General features: G+C 42.6%; 1 protein-coding gene and 1 long non-coding RNA gene across 2 annotated transcripts in view; one reads left to right on the top strand and one right to left on the bottom strand.

Moving 5' to 3' along the window:
* GPATCH2 (G-patch domain containing 2) overlaps positions 1 to 21304 on the top strand; it is an 86298-nt gene that overhangs the window by 52762 nt on the left and 12232 nt on the right. Inside the window, exons 6-8 of the mRNA XM_008149826.3 lie at positions 1252 to 1319; positions 5032 to 5071; positions 9548 to 9618. Of these exons, the coding sequence (XP_008148048.2) occupies positions 1252 to 1319; positions 5032 to 5071; positions 9548 to 9618 (179 nt within the window). The remainder of the gene's footprint in view (positions 1 to 1251; positions 1320 to 5031; positions 5072 to 9547; positions 9619 to 21304) is intronic.
* The window catches only part of LOC129148270 (uncharacterized), an 82145-nt gene continuing 72324 nt past the window's right edge, over positions 11484 to 21304 (bottom strand). The window contains exon 4 of the long non-coding RNA XR_008555331.1: positions 11484 to 11570. This is a non-coding gene — a long non-coding RNA (uncharacterized LOC129148270). The remainder of the gene's footprint in view (positions 11571 to 21304) is intronic.

Genomic DNA, 21304 nt, shown 5'->3' on the forward strand with positions numbered 1-21304 from the left:
TAGTTATAGATTCTGTTTTATTGTGTTCAGTTGCATTGTTTCCATCAGGCAGTTTATCACATGGGTGCATGTGAAATTTCTCCATTTATTAAATTTCAGATTATGTATTTCAAGCCCGTGCAGGACTCTAAACATTTTTTTCCATACGTATAGCTTCAGGTAAACAAGCAATTTTAGCCCCGAAAATAGTTTTTGCTTCTGTCAACACGCTGTTTATTCTTTCTCTGAGATAAAAAGTTCAGTTTTCTGATATTTGTACCAAGATAAAGTCAGTAAACAAGATTAATACAGTGTGGAAAAGGTTGTCAGCAGCCCTGGCAAAGGAAATAAGTTGCCTGTACATAGAACACACTGTAAACTGAATAAAAGTGTCAGGTCCACCAGGAGATAATGTGATCATGAACCCTTAACAAAGCATGACATGGGCCCGGCCGGCTTTTCTGGCAGCCACAGTGCGGAGAATGGATTACTGCAGCCCAGGGATACCCTCTGGAGGAGCGTGAAAACCGCATTTGGAGACGAATGCGGGATGGAGCCCTGGAGAGGAGCCACGTGTTGACCGGTGGTGCTCAGACCTCAGGGTTGTTAGTGTCCTGGACCGAGCACGTTTGCAATATTTGCATTTCTTGGGATGGCCAACTGTACGCTGGCATCCTTGTTACCCAAGTGATCCAAGAAGTAGTACATATTTGAAAATGTTAGTTTGGGTTTTTTCCCCCCTCAGCATGCCTTTTTTTAAGTCTATACTCTAAATGGCACTGCTGTAGTTACAGGGGTATTACATTTTTATTACCACGGAGTATAGCAAGGCCTTCTGATGTAAGTTTCTGTCCTGCTGATTGTCATGGTGGGTTCATTCTTGCATGGTGTTGCTGATGTTCTCTTTGAGAGCCTCTGTCAGACAGGAGAGTTGTGCATTTCTTTTTCCATGGGTGTAGGTTTCATTATGAAAATGCTTTTGAACCTTTCATTCTTCATCTGATTTGTAAATAAAACATTGTTCTTTTAGGCGCAATTACATTTTGTTGTGTGTAAATACACAGATAATTTCTAACTTTGTGGGAAAGCTTTAGAAAGTTTTATATTTAGGAATTAATGACAAAGACATTGGTCTGGGAGATTTTGTTTAGATGTTGAGACTTAATATCAGATTGTCCACTCTAGAGCGGATGTCCTCAGGTGCACCTCTATCCGTCTCTGTCTTTCTAGAAACGCACCTGTGACTGTTTCCCGTTTGAATTCTCCTTGCAGGGGACCACTCCGGGGCCAGTCAGTAACAAGAGGATGGTTCACTTCTCCCCGGATTCTCACCACCACGAGTGAGTGCCCGTTGACCTGTGTAATCTCCTTGGGGGTGTTCTGCGTATTTCTTTGTGAAAATTGGTAGCCATTTGCTGGTGAAGGTGGTTTAATTTGGTTCTATCTTAAGAAAGAGTCAATATCATATACCCATGCCAGGGGAGCAACAACCATTTCAATGCGTCCCATGGAGAAATTTAAATAAAGGTTTTTGGTACAGTCCTTCTTTTATTTGTGGTGGAATTGGAAATTCACATGTTATCTGGAAACATTTAAATTCTGTTACATGAAGTAGCATCAAGCTCTTCTCCTTCATCCTGTCTGAATTGCTAACATGAGGACTAAGTGACTTTTTCTCCTGACTTCTCCACTCTCTGCTCCTGTCCAGCATCAGCTGCGAGGGACCGTAATGTATTTCCATTTAGCAACAAAAGGAAGAGACTCATTCACTACATAATTCAAAAAATTAAGTAATTGAGCTTTGACTTGGATGAATTATTGGGTAAATTTCGAGGTGCTAATTCTATTTCTAAATACATCTTTGTTGGAAGAGCTTAAATACATTATATACTTTGGCTCAGTCCCATATGTCTCCTGCGGAGTTGGTTGAACTTGAGAAAGGCCATAAAGTATGGAATGATATGAATTAATTATTGAATTTTTTCTGGCAGCTAATCATATTAGGACCCATTGGATTCTATTTTTTAAATCCATTCTTTAATAAATATAAAATTTATAGTTCAAGTATAGCTTATTTTATATAGATTAATATAAGTATAATTTATGTGATGTAAAATGTTATTTATATAGATATAATTTTATATAGCTATTCATTTTAATAGCTTATTTCCTTCATTTTTATGATTCTACTATAGGCTTGGTGCATGAAATTCGTGCACTCGGGGGGAGGGAGGGGAGTCCCTTGGCCCGGATTGCAAGAGGGCACAGGCCAGGCCGAGGGACCCCACCGGTGCATGTTCGGGGCCAGGGAGGGAAGCAGGAGGTTGGCCAGCTGGGAAGGGACCGCGGGAGGGCTCTAGGGCGTGACGAACCCATCCTGCTCAGTCCCAATCAGCCAGACTCCAGCATCAAGCTAACCAATCAGTTGGAGCATCTGCCCCCTGGTGGTCAGTGCATGTCATAGCAATTGGTTGACTGGTCGATTGTCTGCCCCCTGGTGATCAGTGCATGTCATAGCAAGGGGTTGAGCAGCCTTAGCCTATCATTAGCATATTATGCTTTGATTGGTTGAATGGATGACCAGACAGCATCTTAGGCTTTTATTATATAGGATTATATAGGAGTAGTGGCCCGGTGCACGAAATTTGTGCACGGGGTGGGGGTGGTATTCCTCAGCCCAGCCTGCACCCTCTCCAATCTGGGACCCCTCAGGGGATGTCAGACTGCCAGTTTAGGCCCGATTCCAAGATCACCCCTAACCGCCTCTGCCTCAGCCCTGTCACCATGGCTTTGTCCGGAAGTTCTCCAGATCTAATTAGCATATCACCCCTTTATTAGTATAGAATAGAGTCCTGGTACATGGGTGGGAGCCAGCTGGTCTGCCCTGAAGGGGGTCCTGGATCAGGGTGGGGGGTCCTTTGGGGGGCAGGGCCAGCCTGGGTGAGGGGCTGTAGCCGTTTGCAGGCCAGCCACAGCCCCATCGGGGCTGGGGGTCTCCTCTGGGGGGCATGGCCAGCCTGGGTGAGGGGCTGAGGGCCGTTTTCAGGCTGGCCATGCCCCCATGGGGGTGAGGGTCCCCTCTGGGGTGGGGCATGGCCGGCCTGGGTGAGGGGCTGAGGGCTGTTTGGGGGCGGTTTCCAGGCCGGCCAAGACCCCGGCTTTGTCCGGAAGGACATCCAAAGGTCTCCCGGTCTAATTAGCATATTACTCAAAAGAGTATAGATAAGACCTTTCTATTATCCCTTGAACGGAAGGGGGGAGGGGAAGCAGAGTAAAGCATTTATTATCTCAGAATGACAACCAAAAGACTGGTACATTTTATCCTTAATTTTCTGTTCTGATATAAACCCAAAAACTATCGAGTAGATTTAAAGTTTTTTAAACCATAGATGCCTTTGGTAACGACTGTGAAAACTCTGAGGGCAGACAGGTGCTGTACCTCTCACCTGTTACCCATGGCACAGTGCCGGGCAGACAGGAGTGAATGGAGACACGAAAGTGTGAATGTAAAACAGGACATTGTGTATTTCATTTTAAGACGTTTCACTGTAAGGTTTGGGATATTTACCTGAGGAACTGTATGTACAATGACACTTACTTTAAATGCACATGGATATCTACTTATAATCCTATGATGAATTCCTTTATAAAGCAAATACCCTTTATTTTACCTTTTGTGTAAATATGGAGTTTTCTTAAAGCCAGATTTGCCTGGATCATAGGTTATGTTCATTGGGAATATTGCTACACTTTAAAATTTAGCATCTACTGCTAGGTAGTGAGAGTGGCTTGAACTTTATGTTGCGATACATCGATAAACTGGATCAGTTCCTCCTCTGATTTACTGTGATTCCCTTGGGTGAGTCATTTGGCTTGCATATGTCTTAATTTTTAGTTATGGAATAAGGGTAATAACAGTCCTTTCTCATAGAAGCCATTTTCACAGAATACTTATGTAAAATGCAGAACGGTTATTAAGCGAGGTATAAACATTTCAAGATAATGATGATGATGCTTTATTTGGATAGTGCATTTCACTTTTCGAGTCTTTTCAGAAGCGCCACTCTCCTCAGTGTGTTCACTGCTTCTCTGAGGCAATCGCAGTGACATCACATCCCCACTTCATACATAATGTGACTGTTCTACGTCAAACACTGTCCTCCACCGGAAGTCAGTTAAAGAAACACATGTCTTCAGCATCTATTTCATATTTGTAGGATGCTCCACCTTCCGGTGGGGGTGACTGATAAATATTACCCACTGGCTTTGGAGTCTCCGAAGACATTTAGGGATGAAAATTCCCTGAATGAAAGTTTGCATCTTACTCTGTTCACTGTGCACAGTGGGGAGGGGAAGAAAATTAGTATTTAAACAACTATTGCCCACACTGGCCCTGTACATGCTCACACTGGACATGCCCACACTGGCCCTATACCACGGGGGGACCAAGCTTGAAGACCACGGAAGGTGGTGGGGTTGGAATGAGATAACCCATGTGTGACCATGAGCCTGGTAGCCAGTGCACAGCTAACATTTCCTGGTCGGTGGTGTCATGAGCGTGGAATGAATGGGTTCAGGTACGTTCAGCTGATGCCCCCAAATCCACATCAAGGGCTTTGTGGAGCATAGCCGGGTGATGTCAGATTCTTTATTTTTTAATGTTTTTTAAGACTCCCACCAATCCAGAGGTCATCATTTGTTGTAATGATGCCATAATTAAGTTGTGGTAAATGACAGCATTTGTAGATTTTACAACCAGAATCGATTCATAAAATGAATACAGTCCCAGCAGTTTATGTTAACATAATTAAATGGAAATTTAATTCTAACTGAGTTTGCTTATTAAATTGAAAATTACTGGGTTGTGAGCACTCTTACATTTCTGTCCAAATTGCTGTAAGTCTAGAATTACATGAACTATCCATTAGAATAAAGCCTATTTCAGGCGCCGTGGCTGGCAGCGCATACATTTCTCACAGCCTGCAGCCTGATCGCGGGGGACCATGCGCTTGGGTCAGGTTCCTGCTAACCCCTCTCCTCTCTCCTCCCCAGCCACTGGTTCAGCCCCGGGGCCAGGACCGAGCACGGCCAGGTAAGAACCATTCCAATCCAAAGGAAGCTGCTTAGTCTCCTTCAAATACTTAACTGTTTCCCTTCAGGGCGGTAGATCAGCTTTATGAGAAAAAAAATACAAATCTCATCTTAGGAGGAATTAATTCTGTCCTCGATTAATACACAGGTCGCATGAATGAGCCTCAGTGAGCTCTGAGTTCCCCCACTGCCACCTGCCACAGTCAAACCTGTGTCCTCCGTGAACAGACTCTGGGATTCATCTTTGTGTTTTTTGCAAAGTTAAGGCACCAAATAGTACATATGTTTAAGCAATTTGAGGTTATTTAAATGAGATCAGCCAGCAAGAGGATATTTTTGTCTTCACCCTTTAGAAGGTGGCAATGGTTTCCTACACGTGATATTTCTAGATGTGTTTTATTTAATCTCTTATTCATCCACGTGGCAGTACAGTGATCAGTTGACTTAGCCAGAACTTGACGTTCCCTTTAGTTAACTTTATACATAAAGTTAGTTCTTTGCAGCACGCTAAGTAATTTAGGGCTTACAGTTTTATAAAGCATAGGTATCTTAGACTTGGCATCCTGGCCAAGCGTTTTTTTGTTTGTTTGTTGTCCCGTTATTCTTGATAAATTTATTATTTAAGTGGGTCAAAAATATGATATGTAAGGAGTACATGGGAATGATAAACCCCAAATCCACGGAGATCATTTCTCCTGAGGGGTTGGTAAGTAGTAGGGAGGTGGGTAGAGGGGCTGGGCTTGGCAATGATAATTGGAAACATTACTGTCCTGGCCAGGAAACAGTGACCACAGTATGATGAGAGATGCTTGGGAAAACCACAGAGGGCGCTGTACGCCCTCCACGGGCCACAGAGGGGAACATGCAGCTTACTGAGGCAGAGAGCACAGTTTAGAAGTTGCTTAGTTCTCCTGTTTAAGGCTCAGGACACTGAGATGCTGGCTATGAGGAGGCCTGAAGTTATTTCGCAGACATTTGAGGAGTTCCCTGATGAGTGGCTGCCAATATAACACCCCCCCCCACACACACAAGCTTGAATGCATTCTGAATATCAGGTAGTAAAGAGAGGTTTGCAGTGGAGTAAGAATTCTGCTCTTGGCTTCTTCCTTTCCTGTTAGGGATTTGACTCTTTTAAGAATCTTGTAAAGATATCCTGAGTAACCACAGCAACTCCTCACCCCCTGTCTATAAGTCTATAAGAGTAACAACCATGATCCACAAGGAACATGTCTCTTCCTGGTTTCATGCAACAACTTTTAAAATTGTGTTGATTGCCCAGCCGGTGTGGCTCAGGGGTTGAGAGTTGACCTATGAACCAGGAGGTCACGGTTCGATTCCCAGTCATGGCACATGCCCAGGTTGCAGGCTCAATCCCCAGCCAATGGATGGATGATTCTTTATCACTGATTCTATCTCTCACTCCCTCTTCCCTCCTCTCTGAAATCAATAAATATTTTAAAAATAAATAAAATTGTGTCCCTTTTGTGAACCTCACATTGTACTAGGCTTTGTGCTTATGAATTTTAATGTAATTCTTATGTGAGTCCTTTTTCAATATACACCTGCAGGTCACTAATAAGGAGCTTGTGTCTCCGTTTGGCCTAAGTCCAGCAATCTGAAAGTTGGAAGGTAAGAAGCACTTCGCACCATATTCAGAAATTCTGTTCGTAATCAGAGTTGACACTGTTGAGTCAGAACCTGAAAAGGGACCTCACTTGTGACACGGATAGGTGTTCAAGGAAACAAGACAATTACCAGGAAGAAGAAGGAGAAGTTTCTCATGGCCGAATGCACTGCCTAAGTGTGCTCACCAGAGCAGAGCTCAAGGATTCTTGTCTCTGATCCTGAAGTCATGACCGGAACACCCCCCACCCCGCCCCCTTTTCATTCTGTGGGGCATGGCATACGCCTGCTGGGGCTTTTTCAAATACAAATACATGCTTTCTTTACATTCTGGCAATACTCTGGGTTAATTTTTTCACCTTTGCCCCTTAAAAGATATAAGTTCCATCTTAATTTGTTAAATTCATGACCCAAAGATCCAAGTCTATATTTTTTACCTGAGTTTGATTGTAAATTTGCAGAGTCACACCCAGATTTATAATTTTAGTGATAGAGAGAGTTTAGTGATAAAGTGAGAGAGTTTTGAGAGAGTCTAATACAGGTGCAATGTATTAAATAATTCCAATATTTGTCCCTTTTTATATGTAAAGCCCATGGAAACCATACATGTGAGGAAGGAAAGAAATCCCCATATGAATCTAATAGAAGGAGCCCTAATGTTGGAGTTCATAGAGGTGCTGTTTCATTTAAGCTCCCCAAGGTGGTTCCTCTGAGCACTAGCCAACCCTATAGCCAAAGCACAATATTTATTTTGGTCATTGTAGTCACATTTTTTTAAAAAACTAAACTATAAAATTCTCTTCTTCTCTCAGAATATTGTGTTAGGGATTTTGAGTTCTTTGTTTGAACTGTTTTAACACAAACCTCAAGTATAGAGTTCATATACCTTTTATCTTAAAATTAGGAAAGTTAACTACTACCATTAATTTAAGGTGGAGGGAGAGATTCCATCACGCGACCTCTAGCTATCTGTGTCACAAATGTTGGTTTGTATATATATACATACATTTTTTAAAAGACACTAGACTTAGAAATGCCAAAGTAATTAACTTTTTTTTTTAATCTTCAGAAACAATTTCGTTTCCATGGTACGAAGTGTTTCTAAATGGAAACACTTTCAGATTAATGGACTTAAGATAAATGGTTGCTCTTTTCTCTAAGTAGTAAATGATGAGATTTGGCTTCAGCTTCATATCAGATACAGGATCTCCCTCCCTACTTCTTTATCTCATTTATTTATTCATTCAATGAATATATATTGAGGAATAAAAAGAATCCAGACACATGTCTGGACCTGGCTGTGCAGGCAGATCGAATAACGGAAGCAAAGGGCCAACGGGGAGCAAGAATGTGACCCGCTCCCCAAACTAAAATGTTCAGTGTGGCTGGGATATATATTGCAGAAGTAAGGGGGTGAGGTTGGGGGAGGAGGAAGTGTAATAAATGACGAATCTAGGAATGTAATTGAATCGTGAAGGGTCTCGAATGCCTTGTACAAGAATGTGGGGCTTATCTGGAGAGAAAGGCTGGAATCAGACGTAAGTTTAGAATTCCTGGCTGCAGGGGGAGGATGGATGAGCTGGGGGCAGGGAGGCGCGTGGGAGGCTGTTACCAGGGAGAGGAAACGGTGTCTGGACCAGGCTGGTGGTTGTGGGCTGGAAAGAAGTCGATATTTAAGAGAAATTTAATATGTACTTATTTAGTGAAGACACCCCCGAAAGAAGGAAAGCTCTAACCGTACTCTTGGTGATCTAATTAAGATCCATACCTTCTCCAAGACGACCAAATGCTGCTAATAACGGATTCTGAATGATGCTGTGTGACAGTTCAAAGCAGTTCTTTCAGTTCTTTCATTAAAAGTCATTGACGCTGGTCAGACAATGCCCACTGACAAGCAGGCTCATTAATGATCATCGTAATTGTCGCATTTGAACCATTTTCTCAGCCCGTCTCATGGTCATAGAGCTACGGGTCTCACGTGGTTTATCTTATTGAACAGAGCAGCCCTCCAGGTAGATATTACTGTTATCTCCGTTTTGTAGATGGAGACTGGGACTTAGAGAGGTGAAGTCCTCTGCCTGAGGTCAACACAGCCTGGAAGTGGTAGGCCTGTCACTGCCACCCGGAGACGTGTGTGTGACAGGCACAGCAGGCGTGGGAACCCAGCTCTGCCCTGTGTTATTTCTCTGAAGATTTCTGTTGCTGTTGGTTTCTAACAGGGTTACAGCTTCCCTTTAGCTGTATAATCATTTTCCGCATAAATCAGCTACAGTCTGAGTGAAGCCACAGTAAAGAGAATTGACTTCTTTTGCTTCTTTTCAAATAGTTAAAGTAAGTGTGAGAGGGTAGTGGACGGTGAGGCATTCTGAGATGGCAATCAAGTATATATTCCTTCTAGTTATCTGTTTTAAAGCCAATAATGTCTTTGAAAACACAATGTTTTCACTGTATTTCCTTGTTAGGCCAATACATACAGAGACGATGATATGTCACTGATGTCAGCCTAGGTGGCAAAGCCTCAGAAAGGTCCGAGTTGGTGCAGTGGTGGAGGCCGTGGGCAGAGGTTCCCTGACTCCCACCAGGACCGCCCCAGAATGGGGTTGGAACTGAGTCCTAGACCTCCGGCTCCGGGCCCTCAGGGAAGCCCCAGATCGCCAGCTCTGACAGACATTTTTGCAAGGGTCTCAGTGGCATCTCCAGCCGCAGAGTTGTCTCTGTTTGTGAGAAGTCAGGAGGGAAAAAAGCGATGCAAGTGAAGGAAGGGTTCCCTTTGAATGAGAACACTTCTCTGCTCACAGAATAATATGATGAACACGTTTCTGTGTCTACAACTTTGTCTTAACTCTTTGGACAGCATCAGCTTCTGAGAGACAACCGAGCCGAGAGAGGACACAAGAAAAACTGCTCTGTGAAGACGGCCAGCAGGTAGGCAGTTTGAAACCACTGCTCGCTCTGATCTCTGACGCGCCTGCCCTTGTCCCTGTGCTAGTGACATGCCCGTGGTGAGGGGGGTCGGCTTGTCTTCGGTTCTAAAGAGCCGACTTAAAATATTTTATGGGTTGTTTGTAAGAATATATTTTAGGATTACTAAAATGCCATGAATAGAAAGATGCCATTTTGGGTTTGTTTTTAAAAGGTGATGAAAAACAAAGACTAAGATTTTAAAAGAAAGGAAAAATTTCTTTCTCCCATAATTAATGAATGTTAGTTCGGGGTTTAGAATAATTATTTCCTTTTTAATTTTCAAAAGGAGAGTTAACTTGTTTCCAAAAATGTAAATGGTACTTAGGCCCCATGAGGAAGCAACATACTTATTTATTCTTATAATATGTAACCAGGTACATAGAAAATATATTCTTTTAAAAAAAGTGCTTCTAGGTTCTTGCTCATTTTCTATTACTGAGTCGATGTTCTTTTTTTTTTTTTTCTTTAATGCAAAGAATTTGCCCGTTTATTGCTTTAGGTGCTATAGCTTCAAAGTTTACATGTGGTGATTCTGAAGACTTACTTTTCATTTAGATAAAAATGGCTGTCATAATCCTGAGCAGAACGCGGTAACAGACCTCAGCAGCCACCAGTGCATCCCACGGCTCCCCATGGCTCGTGTGTTAGCCACTATGTTCAGATCCCCACATAGGCACCATTGCTTTCAAGTACCATGTTGTACAAGCTAATCCAACTGAGAACCCATTAGATACCTGCCGAAGCAAAATGTCAATTCTTTCTTACAGACCTAATGCTTCAACAGCAAACAGAAGTTGGACATCCGGGACAGTCAACATAAAACCAATATATTTATCCCAAGGAATATCAGATCCTTTTGCTCTGCCTTCACCTCATTAGAAACTACAATTAAATAATTTCACCTCGTGTCTCAGGTCATAACCTTTGCTTAGACCAGAACGTTCAGTGTGGCCTTCCCCAATTGAAAGTCAGCACCACATGTACCAAGCGATGCCCAATACTAAGTGGTGTATTGTTCGTAACACATTTTAATGTTTAGTTCCTAATCACTAGCCTGTATTGTTCTAAGAATCCATACAAAAAGACTGATAGTTCACAGCAATTGTGCTGAATTACTTAGATTACGTTAGGGCCTTTCCTTTGGTGTTGGGTTTTGTTTTTGGGGTGTATTTCTTTGGGGGGGAAATTTGCCCTTTTTCCTTACTTACATGATTTTTGCCATTTACCATTGTGAAGCATCAGAGGCTAAATCATCTTAGTAGCCTGATACATAATTTGAAATCAAATAAAAACATTTTTACATTTTTATTGCCATTATTATTAACTTCTACTAAACATTTTAAAATGCCTTTTAGAAACCTGTATTAATTCATTTTACTTTGATCTTACGAGTATTACATTTTTCATCAACTTAGTGTGAAAAGAGTTGATAATCCCTGGAATTATGTGTGCTATAATTTCTTATAAATATACTTTTCTTTGCCGTCATCATGTCTGATTAATAGTGAAAAGTCTTCTAAAATTTTTTAAATGACAATAGATTTCATCAGAGAATCAAAACAAATGCCGTCACATTCACACACACTTACACATACATTCACACACCCTCAAACACATTCACTCAACACATTCACACACACTCTCACAGTGACAATCACTCACACACACACACACACACACACACACAAACACACAATCACACACACACACTCAGTTTGGAAAGAACATTTCTGTTCACACTGACACAGCTCGCCTCATTTCCATATGATGACACACATCACTGTATTCTGTTGCAGATGTAACAAATACAATTACAGCTGTTCTTTATTTGATCTTCCAAAGATCCAGAGATGCTGGCGGATTCAGTTTGCTCAGTGCTCCCCATAGAGTCATCTGTTATTTGGGAAGGAGACCTAATTTGCAACAGATACAAAACTATTTGTCATTTTGCAGCTTTGCCAAAAATAAATGAAACTATTAATTACTACATTTTTGAGCAGCTGCTAATAAATTGGGAGAGGATAACTGTTCATTAGAGTGCTGGTTAATGACATGGACGAATGCTTTTCACAGACGTACATCAACAAAAGTAATTGCTGCATTATTTCTATTATTTAAGATGAGAAGTTAACTATCCTGTGTTAATAAATTTAGAATTTTTAACAAATCCTCCTTTGTTGTACTAAAACTGATTCAACACCATATTTTAAAGCAAAAATATAGCATCAACTTTATATGTTTTGTGTATTTTATGTTTATATGTCCAAAATAATTGCTTGAATCTGCTTTTAAATACTAATTTTAAAAATAAAACTTCTAATACTTTATCATCGTTTCTTTCCAGACCTAAAATTAGCATTAAATTTCATTGTTCTAAAAAAGTTTACCCAGTCCTTCAGATAGGAAAGCATATTTTAAATTATTTTAATTTGTCCATATGTATGCATGAATGAACAAATAGAAAGTCACATACTCCCTCTAATTAGAATGTATACATTCCATATTTTTTTAATTGGAACACATTTAATTGCATGTGTTCTAATTTTTTAAAAAATTTGAATAGCCTCTAGGTGTAGAGGTACTTAGACTAGAATAATTGGAAACATACCACATATACAACATAAAATGGCTTCGAAGGCATTTAATTCATCTGTTTTACTCTATATGACCAAATTATCGTCGTAAGAAGGGCATATCTTCCCATTGCCGGCTCTCAGGCCTGCTGTCCGTTTGGCATCCTGAAATTCTAACCTCCCCTGCCGGAACTTTAAACTAATGATTATAGACTTATTTTACATTGTGATTACACTAAATAAAATTAGTTATTAGCCCATTAGAATTCTGCAAGGTTGCCTTCCGTTTGATAGGAATAGCCCATACGGAAAAAGGGGGATTTGCCATTTGAAAACATGTCATGTGTCCGGAGTGTGGTAAATGAAAGAGCAATGGAGCACTCCCTGGGGAGGCGCACTTTCCTGAGATCTGGCAGATGAACTCGGCTTTTTCAAATGACTAACGTCCGCACAGCTGGGCCCCTCCAGAACAGCAGTTGCATTTGGCCATCGACGCTAATATGGGACATAGTCAGCATCTGAAAGGTGTTCCCGTGACCTGTAGCTGCCATAGATTTGTCGTCTGAAGCCCATCTCCTTTAGGACAGGTGTCTGTTCCGCGGTTGGCACGCTCCGAATTGGTGCTGTGATTAAACGGGCGTGGGCACAGAGGTCACCTTTCACGCCCCGAGATGGGTCCCCTGGGATGCCAGGAGGTGCACCTGCAGGGCCGGGCGCAGCAGCTTGCGCCCCCGCCGCTGCCAGGGTATAACCTCATTACGGGACGTCTGGGGCCCTGTTCATCCAGTGGGCGTGCGTGCGTACCAAATACCCCCAAACAACAAGCATCTTAATCTATTAGTAAAGGAATCCCTGTAAAAATTAATATTTTAAATCGGCCACTCAATAAGCAACAGCTGCTACCTGATGGGCTGTACCTGAAGGTCCCCGGACTAAATCTAATAAGTTCATCCGCCACAGTGTAGACACTTCCGACTTAAAAATAGAACACGTCACCTCCTGGACTCAGAGGTGTGTAACTGCTCATAATATAACAAGAGTCATCCTGCAAACTAAAAAGTTTAACGCAAAAGTGTAATTAGGACATTTTAATGTTATAGTTCATAACTGAAAAAATTCAAATATTAAACTTTTAATTTTCACTTGGTTTAGCTCATTTTCATTATCTCTCAATTAGGAGACAATTTAAAACTAAACTTAAAAATCACAAAAGAATGTCCCAGGGAGTTAGAAATATGTTCTGAAAAGAATCAATTTTTTATGATCAGTATTTTTCTTGTCCTTTCTCTTTAGAAACATGTTTTCGTCACTCTGTAGTGATCTGTTTGTATACCAAGGTATTGTTGGGAATTTACTTTTGTTTATTTCATATACTTCTGATCAATTCCACCTCATGCCCAATTATATTACACTAAATTAACATAATTCAACAGATGTTGATATTTAAATGTTTTCTGGCATTCACATCTTGGACAGCTGTCTTTGAGCTTGGGGAAAAGGCAAACATTTAGAGTTAAATGCTGAACATATGCTTAAATTACTAATTAGAAAGATGGAATAAAAACTATGCATTATCCTTTCTAAGGACAATAAAGCTCAGATAGGGATTTCTGTAATCTTTGTACATCAAGTTATAGTCCAGGGTATCTACGGCCCAGAAGAGGAAGACTTCATGGGTAACTTAATTTCAGTTCTCATCATTCAAAAATTACTGAGAGTCTCAGTAAGACTTGAAAAACCTATAATGACTTTATATTGTCAGTCTTATGAGTTGAAAAGATGCATTTTCACTTATGATGTCAGGATGATAAAAGCCATTTTAAACAATATTATTGTTAAAATTTTCATCATGCAGAAATAGAGAAAAATAGAAACTCAATGGGTACATCCCTGGCTTAGATATTTATCAATGTGTGGCCACTCTTGATTCATTTATATCCTTACCCACTCCTTCCTCTAACCCTGAAGCCCATCTATTATTTCAACTGAAATATATTAATATGCTTCCATAAAAAATAGCAACCTCTTTAAAAAAAAATAAAAGAAGCCACAGTATCATTATCACATCTATAAAAGAAAGCAATAATTGCAATTAATTTCTTCATGTATATGAATATACACAGAGTGGCCAGGTTATTATGATCTCTGAACGCATAATAATCTGGCCACTCAGTGTATTTGTATCTCAAATGGGCACCAAAAGTATTCTAGACTTTTGTTGGAGATCAACCACCTATTTGCCCTGAGCTTTCTATCAGTCAGTGCAAAGGGGAAAAACTGATCAGGTGCACGATTTATAGTATCTTTGATATCAAACAAATGAGGTACTCAAGAAGTACACTGAGTGGCCAGATTATTATGTGTTCAGAGATCATAATAATCTGGCCACTCAGTATATATGTACATACAATATTAGAATTTCCTGATTTTAAAATCTCTTATACATTGTTTGAATTGGAATCCAAATGAAATCTTCCTATTATAATTGATATCTATCTCTTAAGCTCCCTTTGATTTATAAAGTCTCCGCCCTATCACCCACTCCCCCCTTTATTTCCTTGGAATTTTATAGTTGAAGAAGTCAGGTTTGTCCCGTAACGTGTCCCTCATCTCAGGAATGTTGCTGATGTGATCCCCATGCCATCAGTTAACATGTGCCTGTCCCTGGGGTTGCCTGTGATTGGTGTTTGGGCCTAGAGAGCTGATTAGGTTCCATTGGTTTTGTTTTGGTTTGTCTTGCCAGGACTCTCTCAATGGCAGGCCTGTACACTTCTCTCGCTTCCTGTCTCTTTATCATATACTAGGCCTATCACAGTCTAGGCCTGATGCACGAAGATTTGTGCAAGAATGGGCCTTCCTTCCCCTGGCTGCTGGCACCGCCTTTGCACTGGCCAGAGCCACCTATCCGCCTTCCCACGCTGCCCAGAGGCCTGGAGCAGCGCCTGCGTATGCAAATTAACACACCATCTTTGTTGGGTTAATTTGCATACTCACTCCTGATTGGCTAGTGGGCGTCGCAAAGGTACAGTCAATTTTCATCTTACTCTTTTATTAGTGTAGATTTGTCATAACCACCATGCGATTGCTGTTCAGTCATTTGGCATTTTGTTTCTGAAATTTAAAAAATGATCTGGGACATGCATGTTTTTTTAAAGAAAAGAATTACATAAATGCAAGGAAAGACTCCGTTTATATTCGAAATTAGTTTTCCTTGGGCATTTCTCCTTGGACATTTAAAAGCAATAGACCTTCTGAATATGGACAGTAACAGGCCTGAATTAACAGAATCATGAAGGCTTGATGGCAGAACTGTTCCGGAATGTAAGCTCGTGCCCCCTAACTATGCCAGCATTTCAGCTGGACGGAGTGAGGTGCGTCTCCAAGCTCTCTTCCTGCTTGTTGATCATTAGCGCTCAGGCCGTTGTCACAGCCCCTGGGAAGCTCACCTGGCTATGACCGTCCATTTCACAGTCTAGGAGACACTTGCTAACAGGTCTGTGAAAGTTTTATAGACATAATGTCCCTTCATCTGCCAAAAAATGATCATGGAGGAGGAGGAACTGAGAGCATTATTTTCATGAAGTTACATTTAGTGAAATGCAGAATTATGTAGGAAGAGGACTAGGGCCTGCATAGGCGTTAGACGCTGGCTCACGTGTACGAGCTTGGTTTTACGGGTATGTATCCCCCGGAGCCCAAGGCATGGACCCAATGTGTTTTGTGGTTTGCTATTTCCGTAAGTAAACATTTACTTACAATAGAAATTGGAACCTCAATGAAAATATTGACTATCATAAAAATAAGTTAATATAAAAGCCCTGCCATGCCTTGTTAAGTTTCATTCAATAACTATTTACTCGTAATATGTGCTTGTGTCAGCCAGGTTTGTAAATACTAAGGGGAATTTACTTAAAAAGGTAAATCAGATGCGAGACCCACAGCCTTCAGGGAATGTACAGTGCAGCGAGAGTGTTAGTTCATGTACACACACAGGGCTGCAGTTGAAGGTAGAAAACACTGGTGTGAGTGAGAGAGTATTCTGGCAGTAGCAATCAAAGAGGGCTGCCTTGAGGAGGTGACATTTCAACCGGGTCCTAGATTCCCAATTGAACTCCACCGACCAACAATAATTTAACCTAAATTCAAGTAGCTGATATGAAATAGGGACGCTAGCTGGCATCTTCCAAGTAGAAATAACTCCTCCCCTCTTTCAGAAGTTTCAGACATGCTGGCCTGTGATGAAATACCCTGTGTTTATTACCTCCTCGACACGGAGGGCAAAGTAGCCATACTCAGCCGATGTACGTTACAGCATCTAGAACTATGACTGTAAAATGAGTCCCCGCTCAACAGGGACACCTTACGGAAAATCACAGCTGACCCAGCCCAGCCTGGAGCCTGTCACTGCCAACTCCGTCACAGAGGCCCTTGTAACTCTGCTGATGAGCCGCCTCTCAGCCTCCAGAGCCGCCTTGGACAAGAACCTGGCCTTGAGTCCATCTCTTCGCTGAGCAGTAACTTGCCCACAGAAGCGGTAACAAAACCAGAAGCAGGTCTACAAAGACCTGGGAATAGGCTTTTCCCACTGGATTCAACTATCTTTTTAGTAAATACACTGATGAACTCAGGCCAGCAGGCAGCTCCATTGTTTGTTTTCTGGAGAATTTAAAATAATCGCGAATGGACAGATTCGTTATTTATTGCAACTGGATGCGATGCGTGCAAGGAGGCGCCATCTCCTCCCCCACCTCCCTTTGTCCCAGGTCCCGTCCGATTGAGGTGCTCACACCCCCAAACATGCCACATCCCGGGCGAGCTCCAGGGTGTCTGTGCCCCTTCAGGCGTGTCCTCTCACCTGGGGGCCTAGGGTCCCTCACCTGCTGGTTGGCATTCTCTTTGAATACTGAGTTGAAATCTTTTTCCCACATGATCAGTAGACTTTAACCCCAGGAAATGAAAACCGTATCTTTTTTATTTCTCAATCCCGTTTTATGGCAGAGGGCACGGCATGCATTTCATTCTCAGTAGACATTTATTAAATGGAGGATAATAAACTCAGCTGAATGATGTAGTGAGGAAGAGGGAAAAAGTGATTCTTTTGAGGCAAGCGTTTCTTGGCTCAAATACAATCCCTTCATTTTTTGTGTATGTGATATTTTTTTTGGACAAGTAACAGTTTTCCTGGACTCCGGGTGCCCCAGAACTGAGGGGTTAGGTTATTGGGAGGATTAAACAAGAAAGATAAAGGATGTGAAAATATTTAGCATCATAGTTGGCGCTCAGTGAGCTTGGATGTTCCCTGTAAGTCAGATGATCAACTCAAAGACTGAAGAAACTGACATGGAATTAAAATAATAATAAAAATAATAAAATATATTCTTTGCTGCCCTTTTCGCTCCATCATTCCCTGAAGCTGGTGAAAGAAAGAAACTCACTTCCCCGCCCCCCGCCCTGCCCCGTTTGTTCTAAGTGAACAGAATTGAACTTGAATCTTGGTTTAGAGTCAAATATCAGGAGACTAGAATAAGAAATCAATTCAACAAACATTTTCAAATATTATGGTACATTGCAATGGATAACGTGGATATGAAAATCAGTAATGCAAGGACTTCAGTCAGAAAAGTTAAGAATATTAGGAATATCTATAATGTAATTATAGATATTATAAATGGCAACCATACCAGGCTAGGTAATTTCTTAGTTCCGTTACCAGAGAGAGAATGTGGGATTGTGTCTGATTATACAGTCTGATTGATTTTTTTTTTAATGTAAGGTTCAAGTACCAACATCCCATTTTTAAAATGTAGACACAAATCTTCTTGCATTTAATGGAGATATCCAAAGGAATTATGTTCATTTTGAGTACTTTTTAAAAATCTGTCCTAAGTCAACACTAGATTCATTTTATCATTTTTAAGGAAATTAGAATAAACTTATTCTTAAACTAAACATCAGTGGTATACATATTCCAAAAGGGTAGTTTAGCTAGGAGTCAAGTAAAATAAGTCAGTATCAGTTTACCAAGTGCCTACTATTTCCTAGGTGCCATGGTGTGAAGAATGAAAGAATACTCCAAAATGCCTCAAGTATCTTAGCTCCTGCTTGGAGAGACAAAATCCAAATCTGAACTCAGGGGAAACGAATTTTCCTCAGTTCCCCCCCCCCCCCCCCCAAAAGGTGGTCTGCTCCTCCAGTCCTTTAGATTTATTACATTGTGTAGTGATTTCTTGTTCGTGTGCGTGTGTTTCCGGCCCGAGGCTCTGAGCCCTGATGGTAGGCGCTGTCTCACTCTCCTGTGAGTCTCATTTAACGCCTAGTATTTTGCCTGATACGCAGTCTGGTCTTGTTAATTATTAAATGAATGTTTTTGAGTCAGTTTAAATAACATTTCAAGGAAGTAGACGTGTTATTTTAAAAAATGCGTGATTGATTACCAAGTGAACAGTTGTTCCGGTTCTAGTTCAGTAAGCATGCATTGTGCTCCTACTAGAAGAGAAGCAGACCTATGTCCTGTGAGTTTGACAGGGTTCTGGGCCTCAAGTGGCCCGCAGTCTATATTTAACGGGCAGGCCCCCTCTGTCTGAAATCAACTTGAAGCCACCTACAGGATGGGTGTCACAGCAGAGAGGTGCACAGATGGGTATGAAGTACAGAGAAAAGGACCTGGACGGGTCGCCAGGTTAGGAAGGTTTAAAGAAGAGGAAACACTGAGGTTGGCGTGAGCTGGGAGAACTTGGGAGGGAGAAGGAGGCGGGGGCAGGAAACAGAAGTCGGTTGAATGCATTGCTCCTGTGTTCGCACATGTCCGGGGCGTTGGTGACTCACAGGTCCTTACAAGACAACCTGAAGGCGTTGGGCAGATGTGGGCACCGTGGGAGCTAAGATGGAACAGCAGCTCTTCCGAATAGCTTTTTAGAAAACTGAGTTATTTGCTCTGTGAAGAGGTGCTTCCCTCCAGATGTGGGACTGTCCTCGTCCACGTCCACACAGCCCGTTCCAACACCTGCCTGAACCGCACCAAGCATCCCCACCACCTTCCAGGTGCCGTTGGTGTCACCAGTGAAGAGGCACAAAAGGCGGAAGCATTCCAATGAGCTGTTTGGGGACACAGACGTCTGCTTACTATCACAGGCGAGGAATGACATTTTAGGCCAGCTGACCCTCGGGGCCTCAGATTAAGCTTGGAAGTCAACTCAGGGGAGAAGCAAGACACCTTTGATGTAGGAAGTACCAAGTGGAGGCAAGAGAAAACTCGCAGCGATGGACTGACAGCCAGTCGATGGGTTTCAGAGTTGCAGCCTCTCTGGGGTTTTTACTGAGTTTTTGAAATGAAAATGGGTGCTTTACTCGTACACGCTATGACACATCTAAAGCAAACCCAACCAAACATTAAAGAGAAATTTAAAATTTCTATTAGCTGCCAAAAAATACCTACTCGTTATTTAGAAATGACCCTCATTATATCCTTCTGATAGCATATTGATAGCGTTGAAATGTAATGGCTGTGTACTGTCCCGCGTTTATCCGGTGGGTGTTCCGTGACACCCTATAAGAGGCGAGCGCCTGCCTGTTACCCCACCAAGTGCCCTTCATCAGTTCCCCTTAACCGAGGGACCCTGGGTAAAGGATTTAACTTCCCTGGGCCCTGGGCTTCTTATCTGTAAAGTGGAGATGGCAACGTTAGTAAGATGCGCAGCTAGCAGTGCCTCTGGTGTGCAAATGTTTTACACAAATAGTTTCTAAGTAAAATCTTCAGAAAGACCTTTAGGATGAGTCCTGGTCCTATCACAGTTCTGGAAGGTAAGGAAATTGAGAGAAAGGAAGTCTCACGTGCCACTGATGGGTAAACGTCCTCCAACATGGACAAAAATGGGGGCAGGTTGGGTTTTTCCGAGATCTGGTTGGGGAAGCAGAAATGGTGGCATCAGGGGGGGCAAGTGCTGACTCCCTGACTCATCCCGCATGCGCATGAGGCCCCAGAACCCACAGCTGAACTCACATCCCAGCCTCCGTGTGTGGACCGTCTGACCGTGCCTTTGACCACCAAATCCCTTCAGCTGCCCTAACCGCTTGCTTTTATTACTTCCACTGTGTGCTATTTTCTAATTTACCTCATTTTAACTTGCATTTTTTGCTATTTTCTAATTCACCTGGCTATGACTTGTATCTCTTGTTGTTGTTGCATGCTCATGGTAAAAATAAAATCCAGTAGCAATGAGAGGCATAGAGAGGAACGCTCCCACAGAATGCCACCACACCGAAGGGTTGTGACAAGAGAGGGTAAGGCAGAATAGAGCGAGGGGCCCAGTGACCGGCCATCAGTCCTGAATTCAGTGCCCTTCTTCAAGTCAGGGTCGTTCGGAAGGGATGGGACATGGGCTGAGGCAGAATGGTTAAGTCCAGTGGCCACAACCAGAGAGAGAAAAGGCGCCAGGACCCAGACCTGGTCAGGGTGTGACCGACAACACCAAACGCAAAGGGTTCTTCATGCACAAGAAGGGGCTTTGAGAGCAAATACCAGGAAAAACAAGGACTTGACGCCATCCTAGGATTTAAGACAGAGGACCTCTGCACAGGACGGATCTCCCAGCCCCCACCCTCCCCTCTGCCCTGATGGCCCTGCAGTGACAGGGACTGGACCTCCCAGCCCCCACCCTTCCCTCTGCCCTGATGGCCCTGCAGTGACAGGGACTGGACCTCCCAGCCCCCACCCTCCTCTCTGCCCCCATAGCCCTGCAGTGACAGGGACTGGACCTCCCAGCCCCCACCCTTCTCTCTGCCCTGATGGCCCTGCAGTGACAGGGACTGGATCTCCCAGCCCCCACCCTTCCCTCTGCCCTGATGCCCCCCGCAGTGACATAGTGGCCCTGCCTCACTTCTGTGCAGCTGGCGCCCTGTCCTGGCTGATATTTTTCTAACTGACAGTGAGTGTTGTTGCCAGATGCCGGGCCCCGTAGTCACATCTGCTTGTCTCTCTGCAGCTTGTCGGGGCTGCTTGGGAACACGTTCTATCCAGGGGGCAGCTTTAACTGGGCCTCATTCCCTGAAAAGCCTCTATTTGTAAACACCTAAGC

The sequence above is a fragment of the Eptesicus fuscus genome, chromosome 24 (assembly GCF_027574615.1).
Source record: "Eptesicus fuscus isolate TK198812 chromosome 24, DD_ASM_mEF_20220401, whole genome shotgun sequence".
Lineage (NCBI taxonomy): Eukaryota > Metazoa > Chordata > Mammalia > Chiroptera > Vespertilionidae > Eptesicus > Eptesicus fuscus.